Below are 27928 nucleotides of genomic sequence, written 5' to 3' on the forward strand. Positions count from 1 at the left end.
GACGCCGCGCCACCTCCTCGCGCTGCTTTACGAACCTAGAGCAGCGCCGCCCCGCCTCCTGTGTCCCTCCTCGCCTCCCCGCCCCCTCCTAGTTTTGCGTCTCCTAGCCCGACGCGCTCGCTATAATCACGTGACTGCCTCATCCGGGTCTTTTGCGTTCTCTTTCCCTCTCCCAACATGGCGGCCTCAGGTGAGTGAGCGGCCGAGCGCGGCCAAGGACCGGGGTCCGAAGCGACTCTCCGACCTTGATCCATTGGTTCTCTGGAGTCGGGAGGTGGGCGGCAATGCTTCCCTTCGGATTTTGGGGCTGCGGCAGGCTGGCGGCTAGGCCATGTGAGGTTATCGCCTCGGGATGTTTGGGGGGAGGGGAAGGACACCTTCCCCTCCCCCCTCACACCCTTTTCACCCCGTATGCGCGAGGTTGGACTTGGGATCAATGGTGGACTCTGGCTTGACTTGGAGTGAGGAGGAGGCGCAGAAAGAGCCGCGGGAGACGTGAGGCCTTCTCATAGACGTGAAGCACTGTGCCCGCGTGAAGGCGTGGAGGAGGGAAAGAGGCGGTTGGCGCGCGGACGGGTGCACACTAGACCAGGTCTCAGAGGCGCGAGGCCTTTGCGAACGGGAGTGGGGGCAGGGAATAAAGGGGGTGGCAGTTAGAACGCGAGCGCGAGTCGGTGGAGGGGCGGGGGAAGGCGGCGGTGCGCGTGCGCGGTAGAAGAGACGAGGGTAGTGGAGACGGGCGCTCCTTAAAAGCACGCGCGAGAGCCCAGATGGGAAGGTTTACGCACCTGTGTTGCTTTCTTTTTAGGTCCTTCCACTTTCTGACCTTCCCCTGTTAGAGTGTGACTCGGCCCTTATATTTTTACAAGGGTAAATGTGTTAGGTTTGGAGGTTGAAGTTACTGGAGTTAGATGGGGATGGGGAACCCGGTGTGGGGCGCCCACGTGTTGGAGGAGAGAAACAGGGTGGAGACCTACATTTCTTCTAGGCTTTTTTATTCAGTCAACACATTTTTACTGAGTGTGAGCTATATACGTGCCAGGCACGATTCTAGGTATTGGAGATATAATGGTGAACAAGATCTGATCCCTTGACAACTTCCATTTTGATTTTGGTCGCGTTTTCATAGCCCCAGTGGTGGAGTTGGGCTTTTTTTTTTTTTGGAAGATATTTGCACAACTGCTTGGGGGTGCTTTTAGAATAATATGAGAATATTAGTGGTTGGAGTTGATTTCTTTTTTAGACTTGGGGAGAGGGAATATCACTGACATGCAAGTCTCCTTGCATTTCTGATGGACTTAGTGAGCTGTGCCAACATTTCATAGCAGTAATTTTAGTTTGGCAGACATGGTCTCTTTTCCCTGGCATGACCCTGCATTCTACAAAACATTTATTGAACAACTGTTATCTCCGGACACTCATTTCTCACCAAGGATTTCTCTCCTCTGTTACATAGAGATGTATGTCTTTGAGGAAACTGAGGTGCATTTGAACATAATACCTTTTATTAGTGTAGCGCTTGACGTGGACCTAGCACTTTTATGTAAGTTGTATAATTTGATGTTCTGTGAGATAACAGGCAGATATTGGTGTCTCCCATCTGAGGAAGATGAAATGATTCGTTCAGGGTCACACTGCATGCTGATGGCAGAGTAAGGTCAAAATCTTTGAAACTTCTCACTCTTCTCCATTATCAACTTGGAACTAACAAGGTTGGCTTCCATGTCATCCTAAGTTTGGGATGCTGCCCAAGAGCTTCATCTGAACTACTTATTTGGCCTGAATTTGCCATCTTGATGGCTTAGTGTCATAATCTAGTGAAAAGCCTTTATTCCCTTTCTCAAAACTTGTGTGGAATTTTTAGAGGTGGAAGACACTATTAACAATCTGTCCTTCATTTTACAGAGTTGAGTGAAATCCAGACTGATTAAACTGGATGTGCTTAGTGAGGTCTCCTGTTCTTCCACTTTACCTGCCTGGAAGCCCTCATCTCATTTCATTCGGTTCCATGAATCTTTTTAGCTTGTGTAGTATGTGTAAGGGACACTTAAGCTAGTATCCAGGCACAAGGTTGCATCTGACAGTCTGCCCTTGAGAAACTATCAGATTTCTTTCCCCACTTTGAATCCTTTCCCATTGCATTGACTTGGTTGAGTGACCAGTATTCCAAGATGACTGTATTAATGAGTCCGTAAAATTAGTGTATTTTCAGTATACTTCTTGAGGGTGCCTGGTGTCTTGTTGAAAAAACAGATCTTACATTTTCTTGGTGAAAATACATGATAAAACTTCTTAGGCCTCTTTTCCTGTTAAGTGAGACCGAAAAATTCTTCGCAGTAATATCAGTATCCAGTGTGACCCATTATTGAACTTCAAGAACAGGAGGTGTCCAGAGCTGACTATTGAATCTACTCGCCTTACCTGTGGGGGATCAAATGTATTTGATATGGGTTAACAGTTTTTGAGACTAGACTGCTTTGAGATTGTAAATAGTGTACCTATGCCCACACAAGGCTTTTCATTTGCATAACACTTTCCAGAATTATATGTGGCATCTTGATTATTTTTTATGGGGAGAGGATAGTGTCCAATGGTTGTTTTCATACAATTCTGATCCTTACAGTGAAAAATAGTTTCAGTGGTTGCTATTATATGCTGTTCACGTATTACCTATTTTCATATTCCTTCCTGTATCATGTTTGTTATTCTGGGAGTAAGATACCCAGATTCAGAAGGCCAAGGTTAAAACTCCTTATGAAAATTCAAGTACAAATACAGAGAGAAGAAGTACCAAGGTAAAACATCGTATTTCTAAGTAATGTCACTTTTTAAAAAATGTATATACTTTTATACAGCTTTGAGGTATGTCACATACCAAGTATAGCTTGAGATAGGATACCCTACTACATTGTATTTGTCTCAAAACATCCTAGAATTTGTTTTCCTGATCATGGGGGAAATAATTGACTTAAGGATTTGGGGTTTTGTTTTTTTTTTTAACTGCTTGTTTGTAATTAAGTATGTGTATGTACATTTATAAGTGCACACACCAAAGTCAGTTTCTTAGATTTGTAATGGATATTGCTGTGGTCCTAATGGTAGGAAAATGCCCAAAGCAAGAAGTTATTCTTGAATTTTTATAGCTCCTCTCTTTAGAAAAGCTGCAAGTACTTTGTAGTGATCTATCTGCATGATGTTGTATTGGACATTTTATATATTTTATGTAAGTGATCAAATTGAGTAGTGTGGAGAGGTAAGGAAAAGGCAGTGTGGCATTTTCCTCAGATTGTGTCAAGATGAAGAAGTTGGACAGAGAAGAGAGGTCCCATAACAACTGAACATAGGAGTCAAGGTGGTGGAGCTTATTGGTCCTGACTTAGTCTTTATTCTCTACTCTGCTAAACAGTAGCATAGTAAAGGTTGAAACCTCTCAACATCATGATACTGTACTGCATTGTATGAAACATCTTTTCGTGCTGGGCTCTAATCAGCAGATTAGTTCAGTTCTAGGCACTCTGGTATTTGAGTAGATTGCATTTATACAGTATTGTTTCTTTAAGGAAATATTCGTTGATCGTTAATTAGCTTTTAATTCTGGAGACTGGCAGGATTCACTTCCCAGAAAGAAACACCTTGCCCATTAGCAGTCATTTTTCTTCTCCCCTCACCAGCCATTAATCTTACTGGGTTTTTGTATTTACTTATCCTGAACGTTTCATATAAATGGAATCATATAGTGGGTGGACTTTTGTTGCTAGCTTCTTTCTCTTTGCATGTTTCAGGGTTCATCCATCCATATTGTAGGATGTATGGATACTCATTCCTTTTTATTGACAAATCCATTGTATGGACATCTACATTTTATTTATTCATCATTTGGTGGGCATTTGGATTGTTTCCAGTTTTTTGCCTATTATGAATAATGCTGTGATTTTGTACGGGTTTTTATGACACTTTCTGACATACTTAGTCTCTTTTTTTTAATAATAAGTTTACTTATTTATTTTTGTCTGCATTGGGTCTAAGTTGCTGCGCGTGGGCTTTCTCTAGTTGCGGCGAGCGGGGGCTACTCTGTTGCGGTGCACGTGCTACTTATTGCGGTGCCTTCTCTTTGTAGCAGAGCACGGGCTTTAGGTACGCGGGCTTCAGTAGTTGTGGCTCTCGGGCTCTAAAGTGCAGGCTCAGTAGTTGTGGCACATGGGCTTAGTTGCTCCGTGGCATGTGGGATCTTCCTGGACCAGGGCTTGAACCCATGTCCCCTGCATTGGCAGGTGGATTCTTAACCACTGCGCCACCAGGGAAGCCCTCCTAGTCTGTAGTTGCTAACACATTCAGAAGACTTGATAACCCTGTAAAATAAGTGGGACTTAGTCTGGCAAGATCTAAAATTAAGAAACTTAATTTTTGACAACTCCTTATCAGAATGTTAAAAGCTGTGTGAATTCTCCTTCCTAAAAGATACTAGTTTAAGAAAGATGGAGAAGTAGGGCTGCATTCTACAACAAATAAGCTTTATTGGTTAAAGTACTTTAAGGTGTCTTCTGTTTTGTTTAAGGAAAACAGCACTTCCATAGATTTTATCACTCCAGTGTCTATCAGTTGGTGCTTTTATTACTAATACAATGGAGTTATAACAGGAAAACATTCTGAGAAAAATAAAGGAAGCATTTTTACTTGCTACAGCCTGATAGTCCTGAAGACTTGGTTTAATGTAGTCACTTTTCTGCTGATGTGCTTTATATAGGGCTTACGTTTCCTTTTGTTTGTCTACTTATTTATTGATATCAAATTACCACTTAGAGCAGTGGTGCTCAATCATGGGCAGTTTTGTCTCACCTATCCCAGAGGACATTTGGCAATGTCCGGAGACATTTTTGTCACAGTGGGGTGGGGGGGTTGCTGCTGACATCTAAGTCGAGACTGGAGATGCTGTTAAATATCACACAATGGACGGTACACCCCACGGCCCCCCAACACAGAATTACCCAACCTCAAATGTCAGTGGTGCAGAAATTGAGAAACAAAGAGTTAAGCTGATCAGTTGTAGTATTTATTTTTATATGTCATAACAAAGCTTGTTTTTTTAATTAAGACTGCAATTGGGTTTCCCTGGTGGCGCAGTGGTTGAGAGTCCGCCTGCCGATGCAGGGGACGCGGGTTCGTGCCCTGGTCTGCCGCGGAGCGGCTGGGCCCGTGAGCCGTGGCCGCTGAGCCTGCGCGTCCGGAGCCTGTGCTCCGCAATGGGAAAGGCCACAACAGTGAGAGGCCCACGTACCGCAAAAAAAAAAAAAAAGAAGACTGCAATTGTAAGATCTTTTCTTTAACCTAGATGAGTATATAAAGAGCTTCACAAGTACCTAGTACTTAGTGAATAAATTACAATTGTAATGAGACAAGCAGGCAGTTAGAGGATTTAATAAAATTTCTGGGACATACTTTTTTTTTCCTCTTAGTCCATGTGGATTTGGTCTTAAGTAATTGGAATGTGTTTTGTTTATTAGGTGGTTGGTTTAACTTTAAGCAATTCACATAAGATTTAAAGAAAACTAAGAGTTGGACCAGTTCAGTCATTGTATCAAGGGATTGATACCTCTAGAGCATTAAATGATGCTTTACTTATAAAGAAGAGAACATTGTTGAAATCCTAAACATGGAATGGACCTAGATATTGAAGGAGCAAAGCAGGAGGATTTAGATAACATTGTTTCTCGGTTACTGAAATAAAATAGAGTGGAGCAAACATTTAGGTTTATTCATTTTACTTTTTAAAGGCTTGTTCCTTTAAATCTGCTGCTTATATTGTGATTGAGTCAATGCTGATGCTAGATTTAAAGAAACGGAAGTTAGGGATCTTGTGAAGGAATTTTAGCCTGTCTTTAATTGAAGACTGTCCATCATCCAACAGTGATTTCTCAGCCAGAAGTTTTTGGAGGGGCCAGTCACAGAATCAGGGGAGAGGGAGATGTATGATTTGAAAAGACATTCTAAAACAGTGCTTTAATTTTTTTTTTTGGTCATGATACTTATTATTTTGAAATTTCAAATAACATTAAAGGAGAGTGTGAGACTTGTTTGTCTTGAGTCAAGGGGTAAAAGTTGAGAAACTCTGATTTAGAAAATTGATGTAAGCCAGAATCAGACCAAAGGGCAGGTTAATTCCAGACTGTGCTGCTTTGGTATTAGATTCATATATAAAACAAAAGGAAAAGGGATCCCTCAATCAAACTCTTACTATTCTTATGTTGTACTTGACCTCATTGTATGACTGACCACCAATTCTATTTTTATTTTCTCAGTGACCAGACAGATCATGATACTACGTTAAGCCCCATGAAGGTAAAGATCTCTAGCTAGCATCATACTAGTCCCATACACTTATTTTTAAACTGGACAACTAAAATAAGCCTATACATTATAAGCATTCTACCACAGAGGTATGCTTTATGTCTTATTCAAATTAAAATTTCCCCTAGGCCTTTGCATATGAGCTAGGAGCAATATCAGTGCTATAGGACTTAAACTTTGCATAGCTGCTTTCTTTCAAAGCATATAATAGATCCAAAATATAACCTGGTGATCATAAATTATAGTTTTGGAGCACGGTTAGTGTTAAGTCACTTGAGAGAGACATGGAAACTTCACATTCAAGACCATCTTTTCTCTGTATAATTACAGCCAAGTTCATCTGTTTTGCACATTGAGACCATAATCTCAGTGTGCAAAATGAGGTCAAATCCAACATAAGAATAATAAGAGTTTGATTGAGGTATCCCTTTTCCCTTTGTTTTATATATGAATTTAATTCATATTGTGTCCAGAATGTTCATAACATTCGTAGCAAGCAGGTCTTTAGTTCCTGAAGATGGTATTTTAAAGGAAAGGCAGGTACCAGGTGAGAGAACAATCTTCATTCAGTTAAGCAAATGGTGCATCGAGTTACAGATTCTTCATCCTCTTGGATGGAAAATTTGTTGAGAATTGGAACATGGAGGAGGAACTCATCATTATAAAAGCCATGGAAATGATCTTTGTTAACAGCAGAGCTGCTTGTTTTTTGTCTTAATTATGTCACAGCTGTTCTCAGGGGCCAGTTCTAGAACTTCAGTTAGTCCTTTCAGCTCTTCTGCATTAGCTGCTTATGGGTGCCATCTCAGAAGTTCTGAGGACTGGAGAGTTAAAGAGCCAAGGTCAGGCCACTAAATGGAGCCATTTAGAGATTCCTAAAGATTTCATAACCATGGGAAACATTTAAATTGTAGGTTCTTAGGGATTTCCTATGTTTTCCCTTTAGTATAATATCATCTTCATATGTGGTGTTAAGGTAGGGAAGGAGATCTTTTTTTTTTTTTTTTTTTCTAGAAGGCAGAGAAATCGAGCTGTGTATATGAGTCTTACAATTTGAACACTTTCAAATGACAGTGAGTACATTTGCCCTGGTTGTGATAACCTGCCATAGAACTAATAACAAGCTTCTTAGGGACTGGGGCTCCCATGGGAAGAGCCCTAGACTTGGTGTCCAAAACCTTAGGTTTAATTCTAGCTCTGCCATCTAATATTGCTGTAACTTTAGGATGGTCATTTAACCTCTTTGAGACTTGGTTTCCTTCTATGTAAATTGATAGTAATGATTCCTTCCTCATGTGGTTGTTTTACAAGTATCAAACAATTCTCCAAAGTGTCATACAGAATATATTATTAGGGATAGGGATTTTGTTTTATTTCTTTGTGTCCCAGGAGCAATAAACGTAGTAACCTGCAAAAATCTCAAATGCTACACAAGTGAATATAGTAGGAAATAAAAGCTGGCTGCCCCCACCTCGGTTTTACTCCCAGAGTAAGTTTGAAAACCCTTCTAGACCCCTTTCCATCCATATGCATAATGTATATTTAAACAACAGGGACTTACATAGGGGCTTCCCTGGTGGCGCAGTGGTTAAGAATCCACCTGCCAATGCAGGGGACACGGGTTCGAGCCCTGGTCTGGGAAGATCCCACATGCCACAGAGCAACTAAGCCCATGCACCACAACTACTGAGCCTGTGCTCTGGAGCCTGTGCGCCACAACTCCTGAACCCTCATGCCACAACTGCTGAAGCCTGCACACCTAGGGCCTGTGCTCCACAACAAGAGAAGCCACTACAATGAGAAGCCCGTGCACTGCAACAAAGAGTAGCCCCTGCTCGCCGCAACTAGAGAAAGCCCGCGCGCAGCAACGAAGACCCAACGCAGCCAAAAATAAATTTTTTTTAAAAAGAAAGGGGGACTTAACATAATATGTATTCTGTAACTTTTTATTTTTCACATCTCGGACTTTCTGTGCCAGTACATTGTGCTTTCTCCTTTATGTCTGCATGGAATTCTTTCACAGAAATGTACCACAATCTGAACCTTTGATGGGCCTTTATTGTTGCTTTCTTTATAAATATATTTAACAATAGTGCATTGTACAACTCTGTAAATACCCAAGTATTGATGAATAATCTTTCTCTGGCCCTTTTAAAATAGCAAAAAAGAAGAATAAGAAGGGGAAGACCATCTCCCTAACAGACTTCCTGGCTGAGGATGGAGGGACTGGTGGAGGAAGCACCTATGTCCCCAAACCAGTCAGCTGGGCTGATGAAACAGATGACCTAGAAGGAGATGGTAACTTTTCTTATGTTTTCCGTCATGTTTGGAATTTTCATTACGTTCTAGACAAAATATGTTCCACAATAATGGTTCTCACTTGTAATTTGGAAGGAACTTAAACTATTTTGTAGAACCTGCAATCTTACGTTTATGTATTTTGTAGAATCTTAGGTTTGGGCTCTAAGAGTTTGTGATAGGGGCTAAAGTGGTGATTCAAGAGAGTTTAGTGCTAATTCTGGGTGTTGCAGTAACAGGGTTTTCTCAGGGTGCTATCCTTTTAAGGCTTATTTTTTTCATTTGTAAAGTAAGGACTAGATTATTTCATTTTAGGTCTGAAATTCTGTGATGTCCTCATAAAGTAATATGCAGTATAACCTATACGGTCTTTATACTCAAGAGTCACGGAATAATTTGTTCTAAGAGCTATTAGTATGAAGTCAGGGCGTCCCTGGGTAAACAGAACTGGTCTGAGGAAAAGGAATAGGAATAGGAATTATGGTGGGAAAATGGAGAAGAGTCATTGGGGTATCATTTGAATAAGTTCTGTGCCTTCAAGAAATAGCCAGGAACAGGCAGGAGCTATAAAATCATTGGGTATGACATAAGTCTTATCACCCATCATTTTTCTCTAAAAGCTTTAATTGCAAACGGAAGAATACTTTTTCTTTTGTGACCTATTTTTGTAACAAGAAATTTCATCTAGATCATATCTTCCGTAAGTGTTGATACCTGAAGTACAAATTCATGGGCAGTGCTGTAGGGACAGTATCTCCTAGCTCCACTAAGATTACCATCCTACTGCACTACCATCTGTGTGACCTTGGGCAAGTTACAAAACCTTCCTGAAATCTTAGTTTCCTTTTCTGTAAAATGGGAAACAAACTCACATGATTATTACAAAGGTAAGTTGGGATATAATAAATATGAAGTACCTGGCACATGGTAACATTCCATAAATAGTGATTGATATTCTCTCATTTCTCTGCTGCATAAGGAATAAGTTATGATTCTGTTAACAGAAGCCTGGGCCTTGAAAGGCCTTGAAATACTTAGAAACAAAGAGGCAGTAAATAGTACTGAGTCTTTGCATTGCTATCTGATTCTGACATTTCAGAAGCATTTTGTCTGTAAAGGGTCCTTATTGCTGAACCCCTACCTTTTTTATGTTTATTTCCTGATATAGCTTATTTAATACTTGGCGCTTAGCATATGTCCTCTTATTCTACAGTGGCAGTAAGGGAAGTTTCTTCTAATTTCTTATGTCTACTTTTCTATCCTAGTTTCAACCACTTGGCATAGTAATGATGATGACGTGTATAGGGCACCTCCAATTGACCGTTCCATCCTGCCCACTGCTCCACGGGCTGCTCGGGAACCCAATATTGACCGGAGCCGTCTTCCCAAATCACCACCCTACACTGCTTTTCTAGGGAACCTGCCCTATGATGTGACAGAAGACTCCATTAAGGAATTCTTTAGAGGATTAAATGTAAGTGTAAAGGTTTTAGGCAATTAACTAGATATGGAGTGTACTGTATGGGTAGTGACTGTCTCTGAATTTCTGTGTTGAGAAAGGTTCTGAGGTTGTGTCTATACTTGGAAGAAACAGGTATGTAATTTAGTGGTGTTTAGGCCCTTTGGCTCAGAATGTTCTCATCCAAAACCAGTTGGACAGTCTTATCAGCAAATTTAATACCTTATTGATATAGAGAGAATCTCTCAAAAATATATATCCCGGGCTTCCCTGGTGGCGCAGTGGTTGAGGGTCCGCCTGCTGATGCAGGGGACACGGGTTCGTGCCCCGGTCCGGGAAGATCCCACATGCCGCGGAGATGCTGGGCCCATGAGCCATGGCCGCTGAGTCTGCGCGTCCGGAGTCTGTGCTCTGCAATGGGAGAGGCCACGACAGTTGAGAGGCCCGCGTACTGCAAAAAAAAAAAAAAAATATATATATATATATATATATGTATGTATGTATGTATGTATGTATGTATGTATGTGTGTGTGTGTGTGTGTATATATATATATATATATATATATATCCCTTCTCTATGAAATTTAAAGGTGACATACCCAGTTAAACGTTGGAAACTGGAAGAAAGTTTCTCTGAACTCAGCTATTCTGTAATTGACATTCAGGCTTATATCAAAATTACATTTTAATTTTTTATAAGAATACGTTTAACTGAGCAGATGTGTAGTTTTTATTAATGGAGTCTGCTCACATATAATGGAATTCACAGGCTTGCTTAAAAAGCTTAAGGCAGGATGTTTGAAAACACTGACGTAGAAGTTTCCAGAAAGACGAAAAAGTGAGTATGAGATGCTAAGAATCCTTTTCTAAACTTTGATGAAAAAATACTTAGGATTTCAAAAATGGAAGAAGAGTAATAATTTCCAATTTGGTTTTTCTCCAGAGTCTTTGCCGAAGAGAAGACATTAAAAACTAGGTTTCTTCTAAGAATCTGCTCCCTCTTTCACTTTTTTATTTTGGCTGCGTTGAGTCTTCATTGCGGCATGCGGGCTTCTCTAGTTGTGGGCTCCAGAGTGCTTGGGCTGTCTAATTGCAGCACGCAGGCTTAGTTGCCCCGTGGTACGTGGGATCTTAGTTGCCCGACCAGGAATCAAACCCGCGTCCCCTGAATTGGAAGATGGATTCTTAACCACTGGACCACCAGGGAAGTCCCTCCCTCATTCGCTTTTTTTTTTTATTATTATTAATACAGCAGGTTCTTATTAGTTATCTGTTTTATACATATTAGTGTATATATGTCAACCCTTCTTCACTTTTGCTATGTTGGTTGACTTCTTTACTAGATCCTGTTCTCTGCAATGGGCCATCAGCTTCTGTAGCTGGCTTTTCTTGTGTGATTATTTTTTATCACAACTTAAAATTTTACTCTGTTTAATTATGTAGTACATCTAGAAGTATGGCCTGTTTTCGATTCCTCTGTAGTAGCCTCTTTCTTCTGTAGAGTGTTGAATAATCTCTGGCCTGTTCAGGCGTTTCACCTTTATGCTCTAGAATTGGTCTGTAGCTACTTCCTTTTATTTTATTCCCTTTTTATTTTGTTCCTTTTCCTGCTCTCCTCATAAGTTGAGTTAAACTAGAATTTAAAAGCGACTGTGACAAAATCTATATCTCAGGAGCCCAGAATAAAGTATCAAATCAGTGATGCAAAAGATAGCTTGAATATATGCAAAATATTGGAGAAATGAAGAAATAAGTAAAAAGAGTAAGAAAACAGACATAAAAAGTGAAAAGTGGGGCTTCCCTGGTGGCGCGGTGGTTGGGAGTCCGCCTGCCGACGCAGGGGATGCGGGTTCGTGCCCCAGTCCGGGAGGATCCCACGCGCTGTGGAGCGGCTGGGCCCGTGAGCCATGGCCGCTGAGCCTGCGCGTCCAGAGCCTGTGCTCCGCAACGGGAGGGGCCCGCGTAACGCAAAAAAAAAAAAAAAAAGTGAAAAGTACAATTCAGTGGTTTACCATCTCAGAATTCGGCAGAAGGGGTAAGTATGGTGAGGGTTTATGATCCAGTGTTTGATTCAGCCAAGCTATTAATATATGAAGACAATAAGTAATGTTTCTCAGATAAGTCAGCTTGCCAAAAAATATACTGCCCAGAAAATTTTTTGGCAAAAACTGAGTCAAATTTCTGAGAGACAAAAATTGGAAATAAACTAATTGTGGAACACAAGCGGTTCCTTTTAACTGAAAAACAACTAAAAACTAGAAATGTAGAATGAGGCAGAAGTCAGGGGTACAAGGAATGCACTGAACTCCTTAGTTTTTTAAAGGTTAAATTCATATTCAAATTGAAAAGGTTTAACAGGGTATATGATAAAGTCTCTCTTGTATCCCTCTGTACCGGTTTTCCTCCTGGAGACAGCCAGGTTCTTGGGTATTCTTCAGAGAAATCCACTGCATACACAATCGTAAAAAAAAGAAGAAGTAGAAGACAAATGAACAAGAGCATTGAACTAGGAAATATTTTTTGTTTCTTTCCTCCTTAGATCAGTGCAGTGCGTTTACCACGTGAACCCAGCAATCCTGAGAGGTTGAAAGGTTTTGGTTATGCTGAGTTTGAGGACCTGGATTCCTTGTTCACTGCCCTGAGCCTCAATGAAGAGGTAAATAAACTAAGGGTGGGGGTTGAGGGCTGGGAGCTAACAGCTCTTGTGTTTATCAAACTGGTAGTTTTTAGGCCGGGTCAGTAGCTATTCCAAAGATTCCCATAATACCTACAAAGAAAAGCCTGGATTATTTATCAATATACCGGCTAACATTCAACATCTAGCACGGCACACCTCCCTTCTGCAAGTTCAGCAGGGCCTAGTAATTCTGGAACGTGTTTAGGTGGGAAATTGTGAAGAAATCCACCATGAAGTCCTTAATAAAATCTCACGTTAGTTCACTCACAGCTTTGCCTCAGTTCCGTGGCTTTGCTTTTTCAAAATAATATGACCAGATCAAGGCAAATAGAAAAATCATGTTATTTTAGTATTTAAAGATGTTACCTCTTTTTCAGGGAAGTAATTTTTTATTTTTAAGAGGGCTCACAAACATTTCTCACTAAGATGTCATTTGTAATACTTGCTCCTGGGAATCTGTTACAGGAGAATGACAGTAAACATTCAGTCCTGCTTTGTAACATTGCCCATAGATGTTTTTTAATCCAGACACTAGAGGTTCAGTGGGGAGAGGAGATTTAGCTGTTAATACATGAGGGAGGATGGAAATTAAATCTAATTGAAATATAGTTACTTAAGTGATTGGTGCCATGTAGGGATTCCTAGGCTAGCCAGAGCAGGTTATTGAAACATTTAGTTACTTGTTAGTGATGGAAGTTTCTAATCCAAGAACTGCTTTTTTATCTCTAGTGAGTGACTTCAGAAATCAAACTGATTATATATCGAAAGAAAAAAAGGCTGTTTTTTTTCTCTTTTAATTCCAGAAACCTCTCATTGTTCGTTGAGAAGGCAATTTCCAATGCCATTTGTGCCATAATTCTATGGTCCATGTCTGCCATTGGACGTGATTGAAAGCAACTCCTCTTAAAATATTTTTCCTATCTCATAACTTGAGTACCACCATGATAATCTGAAGCAGATGTCAAATCTGAAGCAGATGTCAAATTAGGAATAAAATTCATGTATTTAGTTAAATATATGAAAAGCAAAAGTTGTTTGAAAGTTTTTCTTCTCAGGTCATTTTAGGTTTTATTAACATTACTAATTTTTAACTCTCAGTCTGAATAAGAAAAAGAATACCATACAATTGTTATTATCTGAAGTTTGCTGAATTGACTGTTAAATAAAATGTTGTCATGGCCCAGACTTAGGAGTTAGTTTGTATTTAGAGATTTCATCATAGTGGTATTTAATATAATTCCAGGTGTTCTTAACTAAATTTCATTGTCACCCTTCTTCAACTGTAGATTCTACTATGAAATGAGAAAAATATCATCAGTAGAATTAATTGGGTTCAAAATATATAAATAGTGATGTGGGAAAGGGAAATCAGAGGGTATCCTGGAGGAACTGATTTATCGTAAGGTAATACTGAGTGAAAGAACTTGAGATTATAAACAGAGACCATGCTTTATGCAACTTTGCTGGTGCATAATAGGGACTCTGTAAATGTTTGAATGCATAATTGCCCTGGACCCAAATAATACCTTTATTTAGCTAGTTGTCTAGAAATGTTTTTAATTTATTACATGTGACAGATTGCCTGTGATAGTTTAAAAAGTTAAATCTATTCTGTGAGGTTTGACTTTATAAAAATAGTAAGATAATTGACCTAACATTCATTTAAGCCCAACTTAAATGTTAATTCTAAGGGGTTATTTTATATTCAAGTCTTTATAAAGGATTCTTTAGCCAACAAATTGTAGTGTTGGCTAGATTACAGTGTTTTTCCTTTATCTTCCTTCCCCCAGTGCTTCTGCTATGCCCAGACGTTCAAGGTCACTCATGGGATTTGTGCATAATGGGGCAAAAGGTTGGTTAATATGGTCCTATGCTCTCAGTCTCTAGGTAACAGGAGAATTCGAGTGGACGTTGCTGATCAAGCACAGGATAAAGGTAGGAAAGATGATTGAATGTTTTGTTTTGTCATGGTCCTGGGAAGACAAAGCAGAGGTGCCCTTCCCCAGAAACTTGTAATAGAGGCAGATAGTGGGGGCCACCTTAACCTTGAGCAGTAGTTCTTGACTGAGGATGGTTTTGCGTCACAGGGGATATTTGTCAATGTTGGGAGACATCTGGGTGGTCACAACTGTGGGGAGGGCTCCTAACGTCTAATAGCATCCAGGGACTATCCTATAATGTGTATGACAGCTGCCCCAACAAAGAATTGTCCAGCCCAAAATGTTGGTAGTGTTGAGACTGAAACCCTGATTGACCTAGATGAACATTAAATATAAAATAAATAGATTACATACCTAGCAGCACACTGGACACAAGAGGAGCCTGATTCATGTATATTTCAGGGAGTTCCTGGCCTATCTTTAAAAAATTTTAAGATGCCTATACAGAAGATGAGACAGGTAAGCATTAAACCAGTAGGAATAAATATGAGGAAGGGAGTCACTTGGTTGAGTTGGAGAGTACACTTATGGGGCCTGGGGCAACTTCGTGATGACGCTGTGGTGTAAGCAAGAAGTACAGTATGTGGGGGCAGGAGGGGGCCTCTGTGCGTGTGAGAAATATCTGGCAAAAGTTTTTGTGAGCTAACCAGTGTTTTTTCATTTTATGTATCTGTAGACAGGGATGATCGTTCTTTTGGCCGAGATAGAAATCGGGATTCTGACAAAACAGATACAGACTGGAGGGCCCGTCCTGCTACAGACAGCTTTGATGACTACCCACCTAGAAGAGGTGATGATAGCTTTGGAGACAGTAAGTTCATTTTTATCTAGTTAGTTTCTTGTGTATTCTGGGGGGTTGTTTTGTAATAGGACAAATGTGTTAATGTAGATGATCACAATAGCAGATAAAGGGGAGGGTAGCAGTAGATGCAGAAAAAAAATTTAAGATGCCTTTTAAAATAACAGAAAATTCATTACCTTCAAAAATACTAAATGTCTACCACGTGCCAGATACTTTTGTAAGCTCAGGATACAGCAGTGAACAAAACAGACAAAAATACTGTCTTTGTTGGACATTATTTATACCAGGGGAGAGAAACATTATGCAAATAAAGTGTAATTTAGAGAAGGGGAGTAGAGAATGTCATGGGGTAGGAGCTGGGATAAATTACAACTTTTACACGCACCACCTAAATCCAATAAAAGCTTTGTAAAACGTTTGTGGAGAAAATGCTACAACTTTATTGAAATACATGAAGAAAGACTCAACACTGTCATTTCTTTCTTTAATGGAAAGGACCTACTGTTGAGTAAAGAAATGACTAAGTAGTTGTTTGTCTATATAATGGAATATTTGATAGCATAACATACATGTTATGACAAGGGTAAAATTCAAGACCTGTTTTGTTTGGCCGCGCCAAGCCTCTTGTGAGGTCTTAGTGTCGTCCCCCTGTCCGTCTGCATCCCCCCCGCCCCGGTCCAGGGATCAAACCCATGCCCCTGCACTGGAAGCGCGGAGTCTTAACCTCTGCACCACCAGGGAAGTCCCTTAATTTTTAAAATTTAAACTACTTGTGGATGAATGTTCACTAGACAAAATGATGGCCTTTGCAAAATGAAACCATTGTTTTAAAAGGAAGCTGTCATAAAACTAAGATACTTCTTAGGCCTACTCACAATTAAACTCAAAATGCCTTTTAAGTTTTTTTGTTTTGTTTTTTAATTTGTTCATGTTTAGACATTGAGGGTTTTTTTTTTCCATATAAAAATCTGGGTTTCTTACATGTCACCTGAAGCTAAATAGCATGCAACGATTTTAATATTATAAACAACAATCCAAAGAACCTTATATGTATATCTGTATAATGTGTCCAGTTACTTGCTCAGGTTAAATTCCTAGAAATTAAATTGCTGGCCCAGAGTGTATACATGTTTTTTAAATCTTTTAGTACATAGTTCCGAAACAACTTTCAAGGCCTTTGAACTATTTTTAACTCAGCAGAGTAGGAATTGACTTACTGTGCTAAACTTTGCCACTACAAGATATATCATTTATTTTAACCTTTCCATTTGGGCAGTAGAAAACAATGTCCCGTTTTAGTTTCTGTTACTTAAGCAGTAACAGATAATTAACCAGTTGTCATATGTTACACATGTTTTTCTTATTTTGTTTGCCTCTCAGATTTGTGGTATGTGTATTGTTTTTCTGTGCTAAACTTTTTGTTTGTTTGCCAGGCCATGTGGCTTGCGGCATCTTATTCCCCCTATCAGGGATGGAACCCAGGCCCCCTGCAATGGAAGCATGAAGTCCTAACCACTGGACCGCCAGGGAATTCCCTCCATGCTAAACTTTTTAAGTAGTCTTTGGTTCTTTGGTATCAGGCATGAAAGATTCCAACTATATTTTCTTCTGGTGCTTTGTACTTACATTTTTAGTATTCACATCTTTAATCCTGGAAGTTCATTATGGAATATAAAGTAGTCCCCGCCCCCCTCATCTGTGGGGATACATTCCAAGAACCCTCCTGGATGCCTGAAACCTCAAATATTACTGAACCCTATGTTTTATGCTATGTTTTTTCCTATACATAACAGTATACTGTAATAAAAGTTACATGAATGTGATATCTGTCTCTAAAAATATCTTACTGTCCTGTACTGTACAGTGTGGATATGCTGGACAAAGGGATGATTCACATCCCGGGCAGGTTGGAGGGAGATGGCACGAGATTTCATCATGCTACTCAGAACAGCACACAATTTAAAACTTAGGAATTGTGTATTTCTGGAATTTTTCATTTAAAATTTTTGGACTATGGTTGACCATAGGTAACTGAAACTTCAAAAAGTGAAACCACACATAAGGCAGTACTGCTGTATAGAGATTTTTCTCTCCCCTAACTCCCTCCTAAATTGTTAGCCCAGCAACATTTATTGAATTAGTGGAGAACTTTTTAAAATAAATACCAAGGAAACCTTAATTCAATACAAATTCTTCTACCTTGGATATAGTGCAGTTGTTTTTTGTTTTTTGTTTTTTTTAATGTAAACAGACACAGCAGTGAATATGAAGTCATGAAAGCAAACTGACCTAATGGGCTATGTTTGTTTTTATCAGTATGTGTCAAAGAAAAAGGAATGATGTTACCTGTCTCTTTCCTCTCTAGAGTTTCGAGATCGTTACGATTCAGACCGATATCGTGATGGGTATCGGGACAGTTACCGTGATGGCCCACGCCGGGACATGGATCGATACGGGGGCCGAGATCGCTATGATGACCGAGGCAGCAGAGACTATGATAGAGGTCATTGTAAAACACAATTAAGTTAAATTGCTTTCTTTTAAGAACTCCTTTCTTGCCTTCTTCCCTCCAGTGTGATGATTACAATTTGGGATATGTTTACAGGCTACGATTCCAGGATAGGCAGTGGCAGAAGAGCATTTGGTAGTGGGTACCGTAGGGATGACGACTACAGAGGAGGTGGGGACCGCTATGAAGACAGATATGAGAGACGAGATGACCGGTCATGGAGCTCCAGAGACGATTACTCTCGGGATGATTATAGGCGTGATGATAGAGGTAATCATTTGCTTTTGCTTACTTAATGGGGCATTACCACTAGAGTAACTGGTTGGAAATTTTTCAGTTATGTTTCAAACCCCTTAACTAGGCACAGATAGAACCTACACATAGTAGAGGTTGCATCGGAACATAATGGAAAGAGCATTAGATAAAAATGGACATAATGGAAATAAAGTGTAGTTCTAACCTGTTTTAGCATATAGATTTTTTCAGTTAAAATTTAATTGAATAGGGCTTCCCTGGTGGCGCAGTGGTTGAGAGTCCGCCTGCCGATGCAGGGGACACAGGTTCGCGCCCTGGTCCAGGAAGATCCCACATGCCGCGGAGCGGCTGGGCCTGTGAGCCATGGCCGCTGAGCCTGCACGTCCAGAGCCTGTGCTCCGCAACGGGAGAGGCCACAAGAGTGAGAGGCCCGTGTACCGCAAAAATAAAAAAAAATTTAATTGACTAAACAAAGGAAAAAGGAAAAAACATTTGCCAGACATTCTTATAGTATGATCTCACTTAAAATAGGCTGTTTTAGCCCCATTTTTCAAGTGAAGGAATGAGGCTCAAACATGGTCTCATAGCCAGTAATTGGTTGGCACTGTGGGTTAAAAACCAGGTGTTGCTTATTTCAATGCCATTGATACCAAGTCGTTGATACTCATTAATTAATGGTGAGATGTCAGTGTACCTATTCTAAAATTATGCTCCTGATATTGTATCATTTATATAAAACATATATTGTGTTACAGCTCTGACCTCTCAAAAAATATTATAAATGGCCACCATTTGTTCTGACTTGAGTGATGTCATTTTATTTATTCATTCATTCATTCATTCATTCATTTATTGGCTGCAACGGGTCTTCGTTGCTGTGCGCGGGCTTTCTCTAGTTGCGTCAAGCGGGGGTTACTCTTCCTTGCGGTGTGTGGGTGTCTCATTGCAGTGGCTTTTTAAATTTTTTTAATTTATTTTTGGCTGTGTTGGGTCTTTGTTGCTGCACACGGGCTTTCTCCAGTTGCGGCAAGCAGGGGCTATTCTTTGTTGCGGTGCGCAGGCTTCTCATTGTGGTGGCTTCTCTTGTTGCGGAGCACGGGCTTCAGTAGTTGCGGTGCACGGGCTCAGTAGTTGTGGCTCACAGGCTGTAGAGCACAGGCTCAGTAGTTGTGGCACACGGGCTTAGTTGCTCCGTGGCATGTGGGATCTTCCTGGACCAGGGCTCAAACCCGTGTCCCCTGCATTGGCAGGTGGATTCTTAACCACTGTGCCACCAGGGGAGGCCCTAAAATTTATTCTTAAAAGCATTGCTGATACCTGTTACCTCTATTTCCATGCAAGAAACCTGGAAATAATAGCTAACATTTATTGAGCATTTACGCTGCACCAACAATGAGCTGAGTGCTCATACAGGTATTATTTAAGTATTCTATGTGGTAGATGTACAGTTATTGTCTTCCCTTTACTTGTGAGAAAAGTCGAGGCTCAGATGTAGTCTTCGTTCACTACTGACCTTTGCCTCTCATGCCATTTCTTGCCTCCCCCAATGGCTGTACACCTGATTTCCAGCCCCCCTTCCCCCCTGATGATCAAACCCCCGACTCCTTCTAAGATCTGCCCCCCCACCTTGTCCTCAGGGTCACTGCCACTACCTCCGTTCAGACTTCATTGCTATGCCCACGTTACTAACATTTCCCTGCCTCGCTCCATTTTCACATTGGCCCAAGTAGTCTTTCTGGAACGATATCTAATGAGGTTATTCTCCTCCTTCTAAAACCCTATCTTGTCTCTTCGTGGCCTGAAAGATATCCCTTTGTACCTCTGACATACAAGGGCCTTCACTGCTCTGCCTCTTCAGTGTTGTCTCCATCCCTTCCACAAAAGCTGCCCAGCCATCATATTCCAGACGTTAGCATGGTACCTGAAATATAGGTGTTCCAATTATTTGTTGAGTAGGTAAACGAAATTACCAAAGGAAGAAGGAGACGTTGTGTACCATAGTGGGAGGAACAGTGGAGTTGCTTCAATAACATGGATTTCATTCTTTGGTCCACCAGGTGTTAGCTGTGTGACTTCAATGAGTTCCTCTTTCTGACCCCAGTTGTACCCTATTCACATAGGTAATGGCCTCTTCGCAGGGTTATACAGATGAAAAATCTATCTCGGAAGTTATATAAACTACCAACTTAAAACCCTTGTAGAAAATTTAAATCTTGCTAAACAATACTCTCTTTGTTTGCAGATACATAGATATGTAGTAAAAGACCAAAGACACGCATAAGAAGGATAGATACCAAATTCAGCATAGTAGTTATGAGAAGACAGCGCAGCACTAAGCATGTTATCGGGAGGCTTCAGTGGTTTTTGTGGTCAGGTGGTTGATGTACACAGCCTTTCTTTATAAACACTGATTTTGAGAAATACAATATCCTTGAAGCACTCAGGTTCATCTTGAAATATTCTGACAACTTGGATCCAGGAAGAAGTCAGACTCCCTTACAGTTTATATTCTAATGTTCGGTGTTGCATGCTTTGCCCTATGAATCACCATCAAATTTATATTATACACAGAGATAAGAATATAAGAACTAGAGCCTTCCGCATCATACTGTTACAAGTTTGTCTTAACCTACTGAAGCAATCCATCTTCCAGACCACTTTTTTTTTTTTTTTTTTTTTTTTTTTTTTTTTTGCGGAACGCGGGCCTCTCACTGTTGTGGCCTCTCCCGTTGCAGAGCACAGGCTCCGGACGCACAGGCTCAGCGGCCATGGCTCACGGGCCCAGCCGCTCCACGGCATGTGGTATCTTGCCAGACCGGGGCACGAACCCGCGTCCCCTGCATCGGCAGGCGGACTCTCAACCACTGTGCCACCAGGGAAGCCCCAGACCACATTTTTTTAACAAGATACTTTTCATCCAATAACTTACCATAGTCAAAAAATTTCCCCCAGGTAATAGTACTCATGATAAATGCTTAATTTATCATTGAAATTTTTACTGTTTTTAGTCTTTCCCTCAGTCTGGTACTGCATCATGGATGTGGTAGTGGAAAAATTAATTGGACTTGGTTCTTTGGGCCACCCATTTTTTAATGATCTTCCTTTTTACCTTTGCTGAATTGGCTAGGCCACTCACTAATCTGAATCCCAAATAGCATTTTGTAAGAGGTATGTCTGGAAATCTGGCTTTCAGTCATCGGCTTCTGATGATTTTCAAAAACTATTACTTAGAGTTTCATTTAACTTAGGTCCCCCCCAAAGACCCAAACTGAACCTAAAGCCTCGGAGTACTCCTAAGGAAGATGATTCCTCTGCTAGCACATCCCAGTCCAGTCGAGCAGCCTCTATCTTTGGAGGGGCAAAGCCTGTTGACACAGCTGCTAGAGAACGAGAAGTAGAAGAGCGGCTACAGAAGGAACAGGAGAAACTGCAGCGTCAGTTGGATGAGCCAAAACTAGAACGACGGCCTCGGGAGAGGTGAGGTTGTCTTGTATTATGGATTTCACATCCATGAATCCAGTGATTTTTTTTTTTTTTTAATCCTGAGTCTTTATTTTAACATTTATTTATTTTATTTATTTGGCTGTGCTGGGTCTTAGTTGCAGCACACAAACTCTTATTCGTGGCATGTGGGATCGAATTCCCTGACCAGGGATGGAACCTGGGCCCCCTGCATTGGGAGTGTAGAGTCTTAGCCACTGGACCACCAGGGAAGTCCCCAATCCAGTGATTCTTAATGGGGGCTTACATTCCCCAGGGGGCACTTGGGAAATTCATGTGGGTGTTTCATGTGGGTGTTACTGGTTGTCACTAGCATTAGTGTGGGGGGGGGGCTGCTAGGTGGTCTGCAGCATGTGAGAAAGTTTCTTTACCCAATGAAGGGTTGTTGTTTATCCCTCATGATTTTCAAAAGGCCTCCTGGGCCCTGGTGGTACTTTAATACAAGAGTCTGCAAATTGTGGCCTGTACCTGTTTTTATAAATAAAGTTTATCTGGCCCTTTAAGAAAAACTGCGAAACCCTGCTTTATTGTATAGAGTAAAACTCCCACCAGTGAGGTGAATGGGTTTACCTCTTTTCAAGTTATTGGGATGGAGTAGACAAAATGTTTTCACTGATACTAAGTGTAGGCTGTAAATTATTTTCCAGTTATTTTTATTTGTGTGTATGTGGGTTATATTATCTGTTATTTCAGGATAGTGTAAAGGAGCGTTTATTATTAAAAAGATGGCATGACATCCAATAGGGTAGACACCTCCTATAATACGCTGAAAAGCTAGGCCTGGTTTTGAGCAATTTGTGGAACTATGTTACCACTAAGGGAGGGCAGAGTCGTAAATTATGTAGGGGAATGTTCTTAACCCTAGTTGACACTTGCTGAGGCACTTGTTTCCCTGCTGTCCAAAAGTAGAGCGTTCCTACGGAACCTCTTATAAGCCAAAATGGTGTAAAGTGAAGAAGCAGTTATTTTAGGACACATTTTGCTAACAGGTAACAGCTTGCTGCAGAACAATCGCTGAATGCTATTTTCGCTTTTCGTCTTTTTTTGTAAAAGCAGAAATCCTCTTTGGATTTCTTTCGGTTAGCAGCAGCATATATGGATCTTTCTGTAAAAGTGAAGTGGCATAAAGGAAACTTTGGAAAAGCAGGGGATACCTGTATTTAGAGCCAAAGAATGTTAATGTCTGCCGCTTTCAAACGGTTTGAGCAAGAGACAGGTGCGTGCACCCACACGTAAATAAAGCCAGCACGCTGAAATATTAATAAGCGATAGTTCCTGAGGGGTCGGCATGGGTCCAGGGTGGCCTTCACTGAGCTGGACATGATGTATTTTGTTAACTCTCTTTTATACAGACACCCAAGCTGGCGAAGTGAAGAAACTCAGGAACGGGAACGATCGAGGACAGGAAGTGAGTCATCACAATCGGGGACCTCAGCCACATCTGGCAGAAGTAAGTCAGACCAGGGTGGGTATCTCATTATTGCCCTTTTCCATAACCTATCCATAACCAAATTATGCAGAGATTTTGGAGTATTAGCATGGATTGATCTGACTTTCACATCTGCTTTGAAAAGTCTGAGAAATGTGTACCAGAAGAGACTTCTGTTACGGGTGTGTGTGCACATGTGCGTTGAGCCTCTATGTGGAAGGTGATCAGTGGTTCCTCGAGTTTACAATTTCATTGTAGGTCCCCTTCACACACATATATGTATCCTTCTTCAAGTACCAACGTTCTAACACGGAGAATACAGAAAGATGATAATCCTAAAATAAAGAATTCTCATTCCTAGGAGAGGTCAGATAGCTATCCTTGGAGTGTCATTATTTTTCCTGTTTCTCTTGCATCAGTAAAACATTTTCGCCAGAGGACATTTGGAAACCAATTTGGGGATAATTTTATCTATTGGGAATCAAATTCAGGTCTGTATTTAAGAATAATGATGGAGGGGCTTCCCTGGTGGCGCAGTGGTTGAGAGTCCGCCTGCCGATGCAGGGGACACGGGTTCATGCCCCGGTCTGGGAAGATCCCACATGCTGCAGAGCGGCTGGGCCCGTGAGCCATGGCCGCTGGGCCTGCGCGTCCGGAGCCTGTGCTCCACAACGGGAGAGGCCACAGCAGTGAGAGGCCCGCGTACTGCAAAAAAAAAAAAAAAAAAATGATGGAAAGCAGTAAACTCAGATGTGGACCGTTTGCCTCTCTGTTGAGGTCTTAATAGATTGTTGTCCAATAAGCCCTTTTTTCCTGATGCTTTGACCTTCCCATTCTGACTTCACAGATTCACGAAGGAGAGAGAGTGAGAAGTCTCTAGAAAATGAAACACCCAATAAAGAGGAAGACTGTCAGTCTCCAACTTCTAAGCCTCCCAAACCTGAACAGCCTCTAAAGGTAATGCCAGCCCCTCCACCAAAGGAGAATGCTTGGGTGAAGCGAAGTTCTAACCCTCCTGCTCGATCTCAGAGCTCAGACACAGAGCAGCAGTCCCCTACAAGGTGAGTCAGCTTGGAAACATAGCAGTTGGTTGGCTATAGACTCTTCAGTGCTGTGCTATCATGGTGGAAGGTGCCCTGTGGGGTACTGGCCTTATGGCGTCTGATAAGTTCTGCCATCTTTGCTGTCATAGTTCAAATTCTGTGGTGTGCTGGTGGTTCAGTTTTCTGGAGTTTTGATAGCTGGTTAACATCACTTTGGTGACTCAACCTGCACACACTATAAATCGGAACTCGCCAATGCCACATTCTGGCAGTACGGCCTTGGGGGTCACATCACTTCCCTAAGTTTTAGGATTCTCATTTGTAAAGTAGAGGGATAAGATTAACCTAGCATGACTATGATAATTCTAAAGGACATGACATTGGTCAAGTTCACATAATTGCTTTCATTGTTGCTTTCCCATATTTTAATGTTTCACAGCATTAAGTATGTACTTTTGGTTCTCTGTAAAACTTCACTTGAAGTAGAAGTTTCTTACCTGTTCCTTCCCTAAGATAGCTGATGGATGTGATTACATGTTTTCCTTCTAGTGGTGGAGGGAAAGTAGTTCCAGCTCAACCATCTGAGGAAGGACCAGTAAGGAAAGGTAAGGCCAAGAGGGGAATAGGTTATTCGCCCAGATAGAGGCCTAAATAAAAAAGTCCCCATAGAGGAGTCACAAAATACTGAATATCATTGTATTTTGCACCCATTTTTTTGTTTTAAAGGTTCTTTGATTGTCTGCCTTTTCTTGCCAGTAGAGGGCAGGAGTGGCCTTTTTGGAGAAAACAGAGCCCTGCCCTTTCCTGGTAGAACATTTCTTTGAAAGGGAAAAAAAAGAATCGGAAGGAAATTGACCTGCTCAGTCCAGATTAGAAATGTTGCCATCTGCAAGGCCAAGGTCACTACACAGCATCATAGTCCTTATTTCCACTTTGCTTTTTATGATGGCGTAACCCCACGGTGGAATTTTTTAGTGGATCTTGTTTGCGGTGTGTGTGTGTGTGTCTGTGTCTGATAATAGAAGGGAAGAAGGGCTTAGGAAGGAAATCTGGATTGGGGGTAGTTTTCATTTCCCTCAGTACATGTGGGCACACTTCTCTTCAGCTTAAGGGAAACCTGGGAGAGGAAGAGTGTTTATTTTACTGACTTTCATTTATTTTTGTGTCTCCACTCAAGCAGATGAAAATAAAGTAGATGGGGTGAGTGCCCCAAAAGGCCAAAGTGGAAATTCCAGCCGTGGTCCAGGAGATGGAGGGAACAGAGACCACTGGAAGGAGTCAGATAGGTACGTGTGTGTTCCCTGCTCATTTGTAACCTTTGATCTGATGCTAGCTACCTGTGTCTTTGTATGAGAAAGTTCTTGGTTCTCCAAGCCTTGCCAGATCTCCCACTGTGAACCCATTAAAGTCAACCAATATAGTCAGTTACAATTCTGAGAATCTAGATTACAAAATGTCCAGATAGCCAGAACTGTTGATTGGAGGTGCGTATTCAGTACCTCAGAACTGCTTGTGAGTGTTGGGAGAGTCCTCTCCTAAAGTTGTTCATGTCTCTGCAGGAAAGATGGCAAAAAGGATCAAGACTCCAGATCTGCACCTGAGCCAAAGAAAGCTGAAGAAAATCCAGCCTCTGTGAGTGTCAAAGACTTGCCCTCAACTTATTGTAGCTTACTTTTGCCATTGAAATCCTGTACATTTGGGGCTGCAAACAGAGTGGCTGGAAATAGGCACTGCTGCTTGTTCTTATCGATCTTGTCTATTACAGAAGTTCAGTTCTGCAAGCAAGTATGCTGCTCTTGCCGTTGATGGTGAAGATGAAAATGAGGGAGAAGATTACACCGAATAGACCTGCATTCTGTGCTTTCTCCTAGTCTCTCACCACCCTGGAACATTCGAGAGCAAATCAAACCTCTATCCAGACAAGACAAAATAAAACTCACCATCTCCTGGATACCTTTCTTAACTTTTTTTTTTTTTTTAAAGAAACAAAATGAAATTCTTTTGCATGCTGCTGCAGCCTTTAAAATACTGAACTAACTGGAGAATCACCAATGTAGCCAGAGAGAGACGTACAGCTTTTAATGCTGTAAGTTTAAAGTTGTGGTGCATTTGTATGACACGTGCAGTTGCCTGTGTGATTAGTGCCTAGGGGCCTCCGTTTAGCAAGGTGGCAGTGACAGTGATGCAGTGTCTGGAATCTGGTTGGGCAGCAGGCAGGTATGAGGAAGAGTGTGAGGTTTCTACCTTTTAATTCTTACCCTGTTGTGGCATACATGAATTAGCAAACAGTATCTGAATAAATTCTCCGTTCTTGGCAAGGTAGGTTTAGTCTCTGATGTTGTTTTAGTCTCCAGGAGGCTGCCAGCCCCACCTCTTACTTAACTCTGAGTTACTGGGGCCAGCCTAAGGGGGAGTTCCTTCATTTGTGCCCCCCAGGGGGGTAGGTGGAAGTGAGTCTACAGGCCACTGAAGAATAGGACTGTTTGGTGACCAAAGTAAATGGGGAAATCGTGATTTGAAAAGAAGCTTGGGGATTTGATGAATTATTTTGCACCAGTAACAGGGAAAATGGTATGACCTCCAGTAAACACATAATCATTTACCTCCTGGAGCAGGAAGCACTTAGGGGTTGTGGGAATTCCCAGGTCTTTTATGTGTCCTGGTTTCACCCTTTCTTAAACACTATCCCTTCTGAAAGTTCAAATATATCCACATTCTGTTGAAATCTTGAAGCTTTAAAAATTTAGACTCTTGCATTGTCTTACGTTCATCATGCTACTCTTTCCTGTTACCTTCCCACAGGCAGCTTCTGCTTAAGTCACATACTTGACCTCCTAAGCATTCTCTAGAGCCCCTGGGAGCTGTCCAGTGAGGAAGCATCACTGCTTTTTCTCAAGCAGATCTTGGCTCCTTCGTGTTTTGATACTCCTTCCCTCCAGCCATTCGTGCTCCTGCTGCTTTGACCCCTTCTACACCTCAGAAAACTTTAGAATTACCAGTCTTAGGTGGTGAGCGAGGGTGGTAAAATTGGGAGCCTTTCTTACAACCTTGATTGGGGTTTGAGGGGCTTTTTAAAAAACAAGTTTCCTTCTCTCCAAGTGAAATCTCACACCAATGTTTGGATTTATAATGTGGCTTAGACCAATGTGTGGTTTTTTTGGTTCTGTTTTTTTAGCATCCCCTTGAGAGAATAAATGATAATGGAGAAGAACATTTCACAAGGTCCTGGCTTCTCTTGCAACACAGTAGCTTTACTTGCCTGCTTTTATGTGCACCTTGGTACTGTCAGCTCAACAGATGGTGTCCTTACAGGCAATACTGGTACCTGCAGAGAAAAGACATCTTGGTCTCTTCTTGCATCAGTCCTAGGTTAGACCCTTTACAGCCGTGCAGGGGTGTTGGTTTATGAGTGCTGCAGCAGTGAGCATAATGAATCATTTACCCAGTGGACATAAAAGACATACCAAGTGAAGTAACTTTAAATAATTGGCTTGGAGTGGGTAGTAGCTAGGAAGTGGCTTTTAGAGATACCCAAGGTTGAGAGGGTATTTTTTTTTAACCATTTGCTATAGATGATGAAAAAGTAGGGTTTGCCCTCTTCATGTCTGCTTCCAAATAGATGTGTCCAAAAAAGCTGTTTTCTTCCCCCATTCCTCTACCCTGCCACCCT

The 27928-nt window shown here is 41.3% G+C and overlaps 1 protein-coding gene across 1 annotated transcript; it reads left to right on the forward strand.

Moving 5' to 3' along the window:
* Nucleotides 1-177: 177 nt before the first annotated feature.
* Nucleotides 178-26209, forward strand: EIF4B (eukaryotic translation initiation factor 4B; the record flags this gene model as incomplete). The annotated part of the gene is made up of 16 exons (XM_079714939.1): nt 178-190; nt 5199-5306; nt 8506-8643; nt 9909-10117; nt 12642-12758; nt 14660-14714; nt 15396-15530; nt 17887-18024; nt 18127-18300; nt 21534-21762; nt 23139-23236; nt 24063-24276; nt 24808-24863; nt 25439-25544; nt 25818-25890; nt 26024-26209. The coding sequence occupies 16 exons, from the start codon at nt 178-180 to the stop codon at nt 26102-26104; spliced, it is 1944 nt and encodes a 647-aa protein (XP_079571065.1). The 3' UTR covers nt 26105-26209.
* Nucleotides 26210-27928: the final 1719 nt, after the last annotated feature.

Source organism: Hyperoodon ampullatus, assembly GCF_949752795.1.
Source record: "Hyperoodon ampullatus genome assembly, chromosome: 11".
In the NCBI taxonomy this organism is placed as follows: Eukaryota; Metazoa; Chordata; class Mammalia; order Artiodactyla; family Ziphiidae; genus Hyperoodon; species Hyperoodon ampullatus.